Below are 14,637 nucleotides of genomic sequence, written 5' to 3' on the forward strand. Positions count from 1 at the left end.
AAAGCATTAAAGAAAGATTTAATGAAGGCTTACTCTAACAGAGTAGTTCTCAGAGTGGTCTCCAGATTAGGAGCAGCATCATTACCTGAGAACTTATTAGAAATACAAATTCTTGTGTCCTGTCTCAGACCTGCTGAATCAGAAACTTTGAGCATAAGGTCCAGCAATCACTTTATAAATCTCTTAGTGATTTTGATGTGGGCTAAAGTTTGAAAGAATGCTGATGCAATATAGTATTGAGAAATACTGCAGAGTTCAGGAAACATGAGGACTGAGAAAACGCTCTTAGACTGGGCAAAGTCATTGTTAACTCTTGAGAAATTTGTTACAGTGGTAAGGATGGACACCTAATTGAAAGTTTAAAAGTGACAGGATAATGAGAAAGTGAACTCAGTACTTACATATTGTCTTTTAACAGAATTTAGAGGCAAGGATTAGGGTGTATGCTTGAGGGAAATAGCGGGATCAAAGGAAATTTAGATTGGAAGAAATGAAGTACTTTTAAACCTAATGGAAAAGGATATTTATTTATTAGAAATTATTTTAGTGTGACTAGTGAAAGCTTTCTATGCAGAAAGCATTCTAACCTTAAAATATTTAATAATTGGCTTATTAGGACATTGATATATTTAGTAGTCATTCATTGTTGTAAAGGTATTATACATTGAGTAAAATTAAAATGTTACAATAAAAAACTGTAAAAATAAATTGCCACCAGCACTGTTGACACTGTCCAATCTTTTTTATATATATATGATATGCATTTTATGCATATACAGGTAATGAATTTAATTAGATTATGATCATGTGGTGTATACTGTTTTTCAGTTCAGTTCAGTTCAGTTGCTCAGTCGTGTCCGACTCTTTGTGACCCCATGCATTGCAGCACGCCAGGCCTCCCTGTCCATCACCAACTCCTGGAGTTCACTCAGACTCACATCCATCAAGTCAGTGATGCCATCCAGCCATCTCATCCTCTGTCGTCCCCTTCTCCTCCTGCCCCCAATCCCTCCCAGCATCAGAGTCTTTTCCAATGAGTCAACTCTTCCCATGAGGTGGCCAAAGTACTGGAGTTTCAGCTTTAACATCATTCCCTCCAAAGAAATCCCAGGGCTGATCTCCTTCACAATGGACTGGTTGGATATCCTTGCAGTCCAAGGGACTCTCAAGAGTCTTCTCCAACACCACAGTTCAAAAGCATCAATTCTTTGGTGCTCAGCCTTCTTCACAGTCCAGCTCTCACATCCATACATGACGACGGGAAAAACCATAGCCTTGACTAGACGGACCTTTGTTGGCAAAGTAATGTCTCTGCTTTTGAATATGCTATCTAGGTTGGTCATAACTTTCCTTCCAAGGAGTAAGCGTCTTTTAATTTCATGGCTGCAGTCACCGTCTGCAGTGATTTTGGAGCCCAGAAAAATAAAAGTCTGACACTGTTTCCACTGTTTGCCCATTTATTTCCCATGAAGTGATGGGACCGGATGCCATGATCTTCGTTTTCTGAATGTTGAGCTTTAAGCCAACTTTTTCACTCTCCTCTTTCACTTTCATCAAGAGGCTTTTTAGCTCCTCTTCACTTTCTGCCATAAGGGTGGTGTCACGTGCATATGTGAGGTTATTGATATTTCTGCCGGCAATCTTGATTCCAGCTTGTGCTTCTTCCAGTCCAGTGTTTCTCATGATGTACTCTGCATATAAGTTAAATAAGCAGGGTGACAATATACAGCCTTGATGTACTCCTTTCCCGATTTGGAACCAGTCTGTTGTCCCATGTCCAATTCTAACTGTTGCTTCTTGACCTGCATACAGATTTCTCAAGAGGCAGATCAGGTGATCTGGTATTCCCATCTCTTTCAGAATTTTCCATAGTTTATTGTGATCCACACAGTCAAAGGCTTTTGCATAGACAATAAAGCAGAAATAGATGTTTTTCTGGAACTCTCTTGCTTTTTCCATGATCCAGCAGATGTTGGCAATTTGATCTCTGGTTCCTCTGCCTTTTCTAAAACCAGCTTGAACATCAGGAAGTTCAGGGTTCACGTATTGCTGAAGCCTGGCTTGGAGAATTTTGAGCATGACTTTACTAGCATGTGCTGCTGCTGCTAAGTCACTTCAGTCATGTCTGACTCTGTGCGACCCCATAGACTGCAGCCCACCAGGCTCCCCCGTCCCTGGGATTCTCCAGGCAAGAACACTGGAGTGGGTTGCCATTTCCTTCTCCAATGCAAGAAAGGAAAAGTGAAAGTGAAGTCGCTCAGTCATGTCTGACTCTTAGCCACCCCATGGACTGCAGCCTACCAGGCTCCTCCGTCCATAGGATTTTCCAGGCGAGAGTACTGGAGTGGGTTGCCATTGCTTTCTGAGATGAGTGCAATTGTGCAGTAGTTTGAGCATTCTTTGGCATTGCCTTTCTTTGGGATTGGAACGAAAACTGACCTTTTCCAGTCCTGTGGCCACTGCTGAGTTTTCCAAATTTGCTGGCATATTTAGTGCAGCACTTTCACGGCATCATCTTTCAGGATTTGAAATAGCTCAACTGGAATTCCATCACCTCCACTAGCTTTGTTCATAGTGATGCTTTCTAAGGCCCACTTGACTTCACATTCCAGGATGTCTGGCTCTAGGTCAGTGATCACATCATCGTAATTATCTGGGTCGTGAAGATCTTTTTTGTACAGTTCTTCTGTGTATTCTTGCCACCTCTTCTTAAATCACATTAATTGAAGTAATCATTATATATAATGAAAATACACTCATTTTAAGTGCACAGTCATGAATTTTGATGAACGTATACCTCTAACCACTGCCCTAGCTAAGGTATAGAACATTTCCAAATCCTAAAATAAGTTCACCCAGGCCTCTTTGTAGTCAGTGCTACCCCTACCTTACTTGTTTCTCTATGTCTCAGGCAATCATTATTCTGTTATCACAAAAGATTACTTTTGCTTGTTCCAGAACTTCATAAATGAAATAATACAGTACATACTCTTGTTGTGTCCAAATTCTTTTGATGTAATATTTTTAAGAATAATCCTTTGTTGCATGGATCAATAGTTTGTTCCTATTTATTGTTGAGAAGCACGAGCTGGAATCAAGATTGCTGGGAGAAATATCAATAACCTCAGATATGCAGATGATACCACCCTTACAGCAGAAAGCAGAGAGGAACTAAAAAGCCTCTTGGTGAAGGTGAAAGAAGAGAGTGAAAAATCTGGCTTAAAAAACTAAGATCATGGCATCACTTCATGGCAAATAGATGGGGAAACAGTGGAAACAGTGACAGACTTTATTTTGGGGGGCTCCAAAATCACTGCAGATGGTGACTGCAGCCATGAAATTAAAATATGCTTGCTCCTTGGAAGAAAAGCTATGACCAACCTAGACAGCATGTTAAAAAGCAGAGGCATTAGTTTGCCAACAAAGGTCCATCTAGTCAAAGCTGTGGTTTCTCCAGTAGTCATGTATGGATGTGAGAGTTGGACCATAAGGAAAGCTCAGCGTCGAAGAACTGATGCTTTTGAACTGTGTTTTTGGAGAGGACTCTTGAGAGTCCCTTGGACAGGAAGGAGGTCTAACCAGTCCATCCTAAAGGAAATCAGTCCTGAATATTCATTGGAAGAACTAATGCTAAAGCTGAAACTCCAATACTTTGGCCACCTGCTGTGAAGAACTGACTCATTCGAAAAGACCCTGATGCTGGGAAAGATTGAAGGCAGGAGGAAAAGGGGACAACAGAGATGAAATGGTTGGGTGGCACCACTGACTCAATGGACATGAGTTTGAGCATGCGCCCAGAGGTGGTGATGGACAGAGAAGCCTGATGTGCTGTAGTCAATGGGGTCGCAAAGAGGCAGACGTGACTGAGTGACTGAACAACAACTGTTTCATCATATGACTGCCACAGTTTATTTATCCATTCACCTTTTAATGAATCCTTGGGTTGTGTCTCTTTTCTGCTACTGTGAATAAAGCTTTAGGAATGTCATATTAAAGTCTTTTCATGGGCATGTTTTCATTTCTTTTGGTAAATACCTAGGAGTGGAATTGCTAGGTCATATAGGAAGGACATGTACAACTTTATTAAACATTACCAACCTGTTTCCCAATGCGATTATAACATTCTTTTACTCTTATTAGCAGTGTTATAACCCACTCCAGTGTTCTTTCCTGGGGAATCCCAGGGACGGCAGAGCCTGGTGGGCTGCCGTCTGTGGGGTCGCACAGAGTCGGACACGACTGAGGCGACTTAGCAGCAGCAGCAATATTAAAAGGGTTCTAATTATTCCATATCCTTTCCTTCAATATTTGGTATTGATAATTTCTTTGATTTTCACCATTCCAATGCACATGCATTGGTATCTCATAGACTTGCATTTTCAGACGAATGAAGATGTTGAGCACCTTTTTGTGTGATTATTGGCCGTTTGTGTATCTTTTGTAGTATCTAAATCATTAGCCCATTTTTCAAATTGGATTGTCTTATCACTGAGTTCTCTTTAATATGTTTTGAATGTAAAGCCTTTGTATGTGTTTGTATATACACATACACATTAGCTTGCTTTCTCACTTTTTTAAATGGTCTGTGTTGAAGAGCAGAAGCTTTAAAAATTAAAGCTATTAAAAAGGCAAACTCTGAATAAAATCATAAGCAATAATATATTCACAGTTTAACTTTGAATATGTGAATTGTTGAAAATTGAGGTCTGTATTGTATTATGGAATAATGAGTAAGTGAAGTTTAGGTTATCAGATAGGCAGATGATACCACTCTAATGGCAGAAAGTAAAGAGGAATTAAAGAGCCTCTTGATGAGGGTGAAAGAGGAGAGTGAAAAAACTGGCTTAAAACTCAACATTAAAAAAGACTAAGGTTGTGGCATCTGGTCTCATCACTTCATGGCAAATACAAGGGCAAAATGTGGAAGCAGTGACAGATTTTATTTTCTTGGGCTCCAAAACCACTGCGAGCAGTTACTGAAGCCATAAAATTAAAAGATATTTGTTCCTTGGAAGGAAACCTACACTAAACCTAGACAGTGTATTAAAAAGCTTTGCCAACAAAGGTATGTGTAATCAAAGCTATGGTTTTTCCAGTAGTCATATACGAATGCGAGAGTTGAACCATAAAGAAGTCTGAGTGCTGAAAAATTGATGCTTTCAGATTGTGGTGCTGTAGAAGATTCTAGTGCTTAAGAGTTCCTTGGACTGCAAGGAGATCAAACCAGTCAGTCCTAAAGGATTTTGCCAACATCCGTTGGATCATCAAAAAAGCAAGATGAGTTCCAGAAAAATATCTACTTCCCACTTTATTGACTATGCCAAAGCCTTTGACTGTATGTATCACAACAAACTGTAGAAAATTCTTCAAGAGATGGGAATACCAGACCACCTTACCTGCCTCCTAAGAAATCTGTATGCAGGTCAAGAAGCAACAGTTAGAACCGGACATGAACAACAGACTGGTTCCAAATTGGGAAAGGAGTATGTCAAGGCTGTATATTGTCACCCTACATATTTAACTTACTTGCAGAGTACATCATACAAAATGCCGGGCTGGAGGAAGCACAAGCTGGAATCACATTTGCCGGGAGAAATATCAATAACCTCAGATACACAGATGACACCATCCTTACGGCGGAAAGCGAAGAAGAACTAAAGAGCCTCTTGATGAAAGTGAAAGAGAGTGAAAAAGTTGGCTTAAAACTCAACATTCAGAAAACTTAAATCATGGCATCTGGTTCCATCATTTCATGGCAAATAGGGAAACAGTGGGAACACTGACAGACTTTATTTTCTGGGGCTCCAAAATCACTGCAGATGGTGACTGCAGCCATGAAATTAAAATATGCTTGCTCCTTGGAAGAAAAGCTATGACCAACCTAGACAGCATATTAAAAAGCAGAGGCATTACTTTGCCAACAGAGGTCCATCTAGTGAAAGCTATAGTTTTTCCAGTAGTCATGTATGGATGTGAGAGTTGAACTATAAAGAAAGCTGAGTGCTGAAGAATTGATGCTTTTGAACTGTGGCGTTGGAGAAGACCTCTTGAGAGCCCCTTGGACCGCAAGGAGGTCAAACCAGTCCATCCTAAAGGAAATCAGTCCTGAATATTCATTGGAAGAACTGATGCTGAAGCTGAAACTCCAATACTTTGGCCACCTGCTGTGAAGAACGGACTCATTAGAAAAGACCCTGATGCTGGGAAAGATTGAATTCAGAAGAAGGGGATGACAGAGGATGAGATGGTTGGATGGCATCAGTGACTTGATGGACATGAGTTTGAGCAAGCTCTGGGAGTTGGTGATGGACAGGAAAGCCTGGCATGCCACAGTCTATGGGGTCTCAAAGAGTTGGACATGACTGAGCAACTGAACTGAACTGAATCCTAAAGTAAGTCAACCTTGGATACTCATTGGAGGGACTCAAGCTGAAGCTCCAATATTTTGGCCACCTGATGTGAAGAGCTGACTCTTTGGAAAAGACCCTAATACTGGGAAATACTGAAAGCAAAAGATGAGATGGATAGATAGCATCACCAACTCAAATGGATATGAATTTGAGCAAACTCCATGGAGGACAGAGGAGACTGGCATGCTACAGTCCATGGGGTCACAAAGAGTTGGACACGACTTAGCTACTGAATAGCAACAGCAAGGTTCTGGAATTCTGATACAGTTGGATTTGAACCTCAGTCCTAGCATTTACTACCTTTGTGATCTTGGGCAAGTTTCCTAAAATCTCTGAGTCTTTGTTTCTTTGTAAAACTGAGAAAATAGTAGTTACTTCAGGTTGCTATGAAAGTTAAATTGAGAATAGTTTATGTAATCCAGTTCCTGTCCTAAAGTTATCCAGGCCTCCCTAGAGGCCCCTCCGGAGAAGGCAATGGCACCCCACTCCAGTACTCTTGCCTGGAAAACCCCATGGACGGAGGAGCTTGGTAGGCTGCGGTCCATGGGGTCGCTAAGAGTCGGGCACGACTCAGCGACTTCACTTTTCACTTTATGTAATCCACTTGCCATTCACCCTAGTCACTGATTATTAGTTGTCTTTCTTTATATAATTCACTTCAAGTTTTATTCTTTCATTCAGGGGTCTTTTTGCCTTTAAACTGTATTATATTTAAACAAACTCGTATAACCCCCTCTGGCATTCCTGAGACTTTGTTTTCAGCCTTTTTTTTTTTTTTTCCCTCCATTGAATCCTCCTCTTGTTATTTATCCTATTCCATCCCATAAAAAAAACATATATTCCATCTTAAAAACTTTTGACCCTCACTCTGTTGCCTCTCCTGCCTAGAAAAAGGTATCTAAACTCAGTTTTAGTCTCTGATCCTTCCCTATTTTCCATTAAAGTCAGTCCGTGGGCTGATGCTCCGACTTCACTGCCCACATTGTTCCTAACGAGATCCGCAGTGACTTCCACATACTGAATCCAGTAGTCAGTTCTCAGGCCTCATTTTACTTGCTGCATGAGCAACACTTACTGATTCTACTTTCTTTTCTTGAAGCTCTTTCTTCATTTGGCTTCCACTACACCACAAAACTTCAAGTTTCCCTCCTTTCTCTGTGGTCATTAATTGTCTTTTTATTATTCCCTTGTCATTTCTTGCCTTGTGCTGATGACTCCCAAGATGGATTTCTGTGGTTACATATCTTTCCTTTAAATGTCAGATGCTTTAATAACTGCTAGTATACATTCACATGGATGTATAATGTCTTAAAGTTATCATCATCGTAAAAAACAATAGCAAGTGGTTTATATAACACCATGTGCCAAGCATTGTTGTCCAAAATGAACTCTTTACCCTATGCCTACTTTTATCTTTAACTAGTAAATGACAAATCCTCATGAATCATTTTTGATTCCTGCCTCTCTCTCTGTTTAAAATTTCACTCAGCAAACTCGGTCAAAGTCCAATCACATTTTATTCTCTCCATTGCTGCCTACTGGTTCAAGCCAGTAAATTCTTGACATAGTGGCTCAGTGGAACATGTTAAAATCTAGGTTAGGTCATGGAGCTTCTTTGCTCAAAATGTCCAAAGGTGTCCCCTCTCTCAGACTGACTAGGTCAAGTTGGATGACTGGTCATCCAGTGGTTCAGTGTCCTGAATGGCCCAAGATGACCTCGCTCAAATGTCTGAACTGTCAACTGGGGTGGATGTGATAGGTGGAAAAATGGAGTCTCCTCTTTCCAAGTCATCTGTCTCCTCTGCTTCATAACATTGTGAAGGCATTACAGAAGGGCAAGCCCAAATGCACAAGTGCTTGTCAAGCTTCCATTTGTGTCGCACTTCCTGAAGTATTGGCCAAAGTAAGTCACACGGCAAACCCCAAGGTCACTGTATGAAGAGAGTTCACAATGGTACAGATGCCAGGAGGTGTATGATTCATTGGGGGCCGTCAGGGTAACAGACTCTATAGGCCCTCTATGATTTGTATCAGATTTGTTAGATTATTTGATTATAATGCATCACCCCTGTCTTTAGACAAACAGGTAAATAATAAAGAAAAAAGGAACCTGACTAGATAAACTGATGTCTGGAAGTACAGGTTAAATAATGGTTCTTGGGTGGATAAGTCAGATTTGACTTTTTTTATATCTCTTAAATTTCGGAGACCACAGAAGTGGAAATTTCTAGATATACCATGATAATGTACAGATTATTTTATTCAGTTAAATCAGACAGTATCTTAATATTGTTGCTGGCTGAGTTAATTAAGGTGTCCATATCCCATGTTATACTCCAAATTGGGAAGTTGTACTTTACTTTTCCCTAACCTAAATTTATATGGTGTTTTACATCATATAAGGGACTGTTTACTATTTCTTTTTCCAACATAATATTAGTTTCCTGCTTACCTATCAAGGGATATAGTCACACCCTTATTTTCTTCAGGTCAGCTCTTTATACTTTGTATTGTCACGCTGTCCCCATGTCAGGTTATTTTTCTCTTAGCATTTCCAGTAAATTGGATTTGCTGTTACTTACACTGAAACTCATTTTAATTCTAATGTCTACTCAGATTTTTACTTTCATTTTCCTGTCTTTGGAGTTCTGTTACCCTTCTCTTAAAAGTGTATATAGGAACTCCCTCGTGGTCCAGTGATTAAGACTTGGCACTTTCACTGCCATCGACCCGGCTTCAGTCTCTGGTCTGGGAGACTGAGATACCACAAGCCACGTGTTATGTACAAGCATTGATATCTTGACCATTTGTATATTGTGATACTAGTTTTATTAAAAATTTCTTTCTTTTTATTTTTCCTTGTAGAAGGCATTTAGTTATTCATTTTAATGTGTTAAGTAGTGTATATCATCTTGTATTTTATTTCAGGAAGATAAAAGCATTGTTGCAAAGAATGTCTTTTTTCTTAAGCGTTGAATCCAGTAGTGTTGAAAACCACCATCCTGGCCTACATCATCCAATAGAATAAATAATCTCTAGTGCAGGAAATGTGTGAATGAATAACTTCATCATAGTGCTGTGAGTGCTGTTATAGAAGTGGGCATTAAGATTCATTGGGAATGCTTGGCCAAGCCAAGTCCCTCTTACAGGAGTTGCTGAGTCTTAAAATACAAAAAGGGATTAACCAGACAAAGAAGGAAGGGGAAAGGCATTTCAGGTTGAGTGAAAGCATGAATCAAGATGCAGTGGGGCAAAATAGCAGAGAACTAAAAGTAATTTGGTTTTATTGGGTCCTAACATATATAGTTGGAAGCTATAGGACTTAACATGCTGTACCAATGAACTTGGGTTTTGTCATGAGGTGTTTTCTCCTAGTCTTTTCCACTAAAGTACAATTAAAGTCACAGGTGATTAAATACATGTTTTGGAAGTATGGAGCCAGAGTCTACATAGACCTCCTGCATGTTTGAGATTTCTCTTAATATTGATGTTTTATTGTTTAAAATTATGAATATGTCTTCTATTCTAGAATCAATTAATGTGCATTCTTAGCTTCAGTTTCCTAATTTTAAAATGAGGATAATAATAGCATTTACGTCTTAGGATTGTTGGGAAGAGTAATAATACCTATAATGATATAATGACAATAATAACAGTTTTTGAGGGCTTATATAACAAGGAACAATCCTAGAGGTTTTATTTTTGTTACCTCATTTAATCCTCAAAACAGCTCAGTGAAGTGGGTACTTTTATTATCTCCTTACTGCTGATAAAATTAGGGCATAGAGAAGTAATTTTCCTAAAGTTACACAGCTAGTAAATAGCAGAGTGAGGTTTGAACCCAGGCAGTCTGAATATGATACTTAACTATGACATTTTATTTTCCCATTCTGTGAGATCAGTGTGTAAAGCATTTAGTATAGAATCTGCCACGTAATAATTTTAAATGTAAGCAGTTATTAGTATTTAATAATAATTACTCAATTTATTTTGCCCACGTCTTTAAGTTAAATTGGTGTCTGAAAGAAATTGTGCAAGTGGCTTGAGTTATTCCCAGCATGCCACTGAGTACAGTGCGATATCCAAGCCCATGCCTTTAACCACTACCTTCTACTGCTTCCTCTTTCCTGTTGGGCTGTCTCCACATTAGAATTTAAATCGCACCCCACTCCAGTACTGTTGCCCGGGAAATCCCATGGATGGAGGAGCCTGGTAGGCTGCAGTCCATGGGGTCGCTAAGAGTCAGAAATGACTGAGCGACTTCACTTTCACTTCCACTTTCATGCATTGGAGAAGGAAATGGCAACCCACTCCAGTGTTCTTGCCTGGAGAATCCCGTGGATGGAGAAGCCTGGTAGGCTGCAGTCCATGAGGTCGCACAGAGTCAGACATGACTGAAGCGACTTAGCAGCAGCAGGAGCTATAATGTTTTGTTTATCATTGTCTACCTAGTCCTTAACATTGTTTAGTATAGAGAAATAACCAAATTATTATTCATTAGGACTTCATAGGTGCCGCTAGAGGTAAAGAACCTATCTGCCAGTGCAGGAGACCTAAGAGACACAGGTTCAATCCCTGGGTTGGGAAGATCCCTTGAAGAAGGGCATGGCAACCAATATTATTGCCTGGTGAATCCCATGGACAGAGGAGCTTGGTGGGCCACAAGTCCATAGGGTCGCAAAGAGTCAGACATGACTAAAGCAACTTAGCATGCATATGTTGTTCATTGAGTGACTGAAAATCTAAATACCTACCTTTTAGCTGGTCTCAGAATGTAAGCTTTTTTTGTACCTTCTGTAATTGTGGTTTAATTGCTTTACATGGTTTTCCTTCCATACGTAGTCCAGTTTGGACCAGCCATCTGCTCCTGAACCTTGGTACCACAAGAACCCTTCTGGGTAACTGATACCTGTTTGTCCTTTAGTGATCACTCAGCTTTCAGGCAGGGAGATTAGAATAACAGTTGGATACCAGACTAGAATTTTAGATATATACAAAACAGAATTTTAAAATGTGTAGTCTCAGAAACTAAATATAAAAAGGAAAAAAGCCATGATATCTTTCCTTTTGCCTTTGACATTGATCATTTTAAAGAGAAAATAATTTAACTTTCTTCAAGAGGGTTCTCTGTTATTGTGGGTTAACTCATATTTTCCTCCTCTCCTCTATCTAGAATGTCTTAAACCATTCTACCTTATGAGAAATTGGATGTTCTTGCAGATAGTCATTGTGGGAGAAAACGTTTCATTTAAGTCCCAGATGAGGACCGGAAACTTGAAATCAGAGGAGCATCTGAAATCAAGTAATATTAGGTAGGATAAAAATTACAAGGGATTTATACATGTTTGTATTCCTTTTAGAGATGTGTTAACGTATTCACATACTATGAACACTAGTAGAAGAATTAGAAGCTTTCTGAAGCATTTGCTATTGGCCGGGATGGGGGGAGGGAATGCTAAGGGTTTTTTGTTTTAACTTACGCAGCCTCATAAGAACCTTGTGTGTTTACTTTGTCATGAGCATTTATATCTTACAGTCCAAAGAAAATTTTTAAACATTTAGTAACATAAATGTAAATTTTATGTTTGCATACATGGTCTCTGAATGTTTATGGCAAGCAGAGGGGTATGTGATTTATCTTGTGGGGGACTATCCTTTAGAATAAAAATTCCTGTTTTGAATTGCATATATAGCAGTTCATTTGAATACAGGGAGCCTCATTTCTTGCTTCTGTGTGTTAGCCTGCATACAGTCAGGCCTTCTAGATGCCTGTAGAAATAGGTATATGGTGATGTGCAAGAGAAGCCCTCTCAGCCACACAGTGAGCTGGTAACTCTTCTCACAGTAACTTGTATCAGTTTAAATGATAGTGTGAAGGTGCTTGGGGTCAGAGATGAGACTTTTAAATGTGAAGTGCTGGTTGTCCCTACAAGTGGATACCATGACAGAGGCACCTAGAGCCAGGCCATTCCAGAAGCCTTGCTTTGTTGTGTAATGCTTATGAGCTCTGGACCAGACTGCAGGGTGGAACCCAAACTGCCACTTCCCAGTTGTGTGATTTGGGGCAGGTTATTTAACTTTTTCCTCATCAGAAGAATGGGAATAGTATTGTTACTTACCTGATAGATTTCTTGTGAGAATTAAAGGTTTAATAATATATTGTAGCACATAAACAGCACCTGGCAAATAGTAAATGATCAACTGTATTATTATTTAAGCCATTGATTAATTCCTAGGAGATGAGCTTAGATGGCATTCTGTAATTCACACTTTGCTTGATGTGCTGTCATGTCTAGTTTTTAACTGTTTGTCTAAGCTGTGTGATCAAAACTAATGTTTGGAGAGGAGAAAAATGTGTTCACGATCCAACTTTAAACTGTATTTCTTTAAGTTTTATATAATCAAAACTAATGTTTGAGGAGAAACAAAAAATGCAATAATGTAAGCCCTTTGCAATTTTTACATATTACTCTCTTGTTTTTATTTTCTGTGCATACTATAATGTGGTCATTACAACATTCAGGTTCTCTTTTGTTAGTTAGCATTATGTGGTGATAGATGACCCAGGATTTTTTACCTCCACCTTGGAACGTTGCCGTCTTCAACCTAGTATGTTGCTTCAGAAAGGATCCTATGTCAGTGACCCAGTTAACAAAAGTAATTTGGTGGTCACTGAAGTGTTCATGTCACAGGTTAACCCTCTCTCTTGGAGTTATCTCAGTGGACATGAATTTGAGCGAACTCCAGGCGATAGTGAAGGGCAGGGAAGCCTGGCATGCTGCAGTCCATGGGGTCGCAAAGAGTCAGACAGGACTTAATGACTCAACAGCAACAACTTGGACTTATCACCTATGTTCTTTTATGGGACTTACCTGTTTTGTTTATTCCTGATAGCAACTCTGAAAGGGAGCTTGTATCCCTGCTTTATAGATGAGGAAGATGAGGTCTCTTAAAAAGAAACTCCAAGGTAACACTATTAATATAAACCCAGATTCAGACCTAAGTCTTTTTTCTTCTGTATCATTTTGTGTTACATAAAGTTGCCTTAGTATGATACACATTTTACCATTCATTAATTCAACAAAATTTTAGTGAACAGCTGTGACATACCAGGCATTATTCTGAGTGCTGGGGATATAGTCCTGAATACGTCTTCTCACGTTTTTTCGTTGTGTGTGATCCGTACTGTACTCATCACTTTTTCTCAGTTCTTTTGCCTTTCATTTTGTTATTATCCCATAGGTTCACCATTCTCCTCAGTTAATCTCCCTCTTACTTTTAGACACTGATTTGATCTCCTGCTTTATCTCTGAATTTGAGGCAATGTAGCAGTGAATTCTCTGGACATCTTTCCACCCTGCCCTACTCCCAGATTTTCCTAGCACAGTTCTTTCTAACACTACTTTCCTTCAATTTCATCCTCTTGAAAGCCAGACTTGCTTCATGTCTTTCCATCTCTTCCAGAAGCATGCTGTGTCACTCTTGTTCTTTCCTATATCTTCCACCTGTTCATTCCCACTAGCTTCTTTTCTTTATTCTAAACATGCTCAAGTTTCTCCCATCGGAAAATAAGAAACTTTTACCTGTGGCCCCCTTTTCTTTCTCTTCACAGCCCAGTGTCTTAAGAGTTGACTGAAACGTTTCCCTCTTATTTGTTCCTCATTCTCCCTACAATTTGACACTGTTTCTTTCTCTGACAAGGCAGTCATTAACACTTATTACACTAAATCCAACACACCCTCCAGTCCTTAGAGTACTTATCTACTGCCTGTGATATTGTTGACTACCCTTCCTGTTTATCCTCTTCTTTTGCCCTCATGTGCCTGTGAGTTTCTTCTGGTGTTCTTCATTCTTTTATCTGCCTTTTAAGAATGAAGATAGGGAGCTTGCACCACCCTTCTGCCTTTCTGGGCAATTACAGTTACTCCCGTGGTTGTAACTGCCATCTGTGTGCTGATCACTCCAGCATTGTGTCCATCGTCTTGATGTCTCCCCTGTGCTTGACACTCATCTCTTCTTAAGTGTCTGCTTGCTCACCCCTACTTAGTCACATAACCAGATGTGCAAGGCAAGAATTTGAGAATGATTTTAGATGGTTTCCTCTGCTTTATCTTCTGCTGATTTTACTTCCAAGTATTTCTTGAATCTAGGTGTTTCCATCCATTCATGCCTCCATTTCCATCCATTCATTTCCTTCACTTCCTTACCTCCAGTCTTGCCCTTTTAA

General features: G+C 39.6%; 1 protein-coding gene across 12 annotated transcripts in view; it reads left to right on the forward strand.

Moving 5' to 3' along the window:
* Positions 1-14,637, forward strand: part of SMG7 (SMG7 nonsense mediated mRNA decay factor) — an 85,995-nt gene that overhangs the window by 23,650 nt on the left and 47,708 nt on the right. For 7 of the 12 annotated variants that reach the window (XM_061383422.1, XM_061383425.1, XM_061383424.1 and 4 more), the window contains exon 2: positions 11,584-11,722. The exons of the other annotated variants lie outside the window; for them this stretch is intronic. In XM_061383422.1, coding sequence (XP_061239406.1) covers positions 11,607-11,722 — 116 coding nt within the window. In that variant the 5' untranslated portion in view covers positions 11,584-11,606. The remainder of the gene's footprint in view (positions 1-11,583; positions 11,723-14,637) is intronic. 12 annotated transcript variants of the gene reach the window in all.

This window comes from Bos javanicus, chromosome 16 (assembly GCF_032452875.1).
Source record: "Bos javanicus breed banteng chromosome 16, ARS-OSU_banteng_1.0, whole genome shotgun sequence".
Taxonomy (NCBI): domain Eukaryota; kingdom Metazoa; phylum Chordata; class Mammalia; order Artiodactyla; family Bovidae; genus Bos; species Bos javanicus.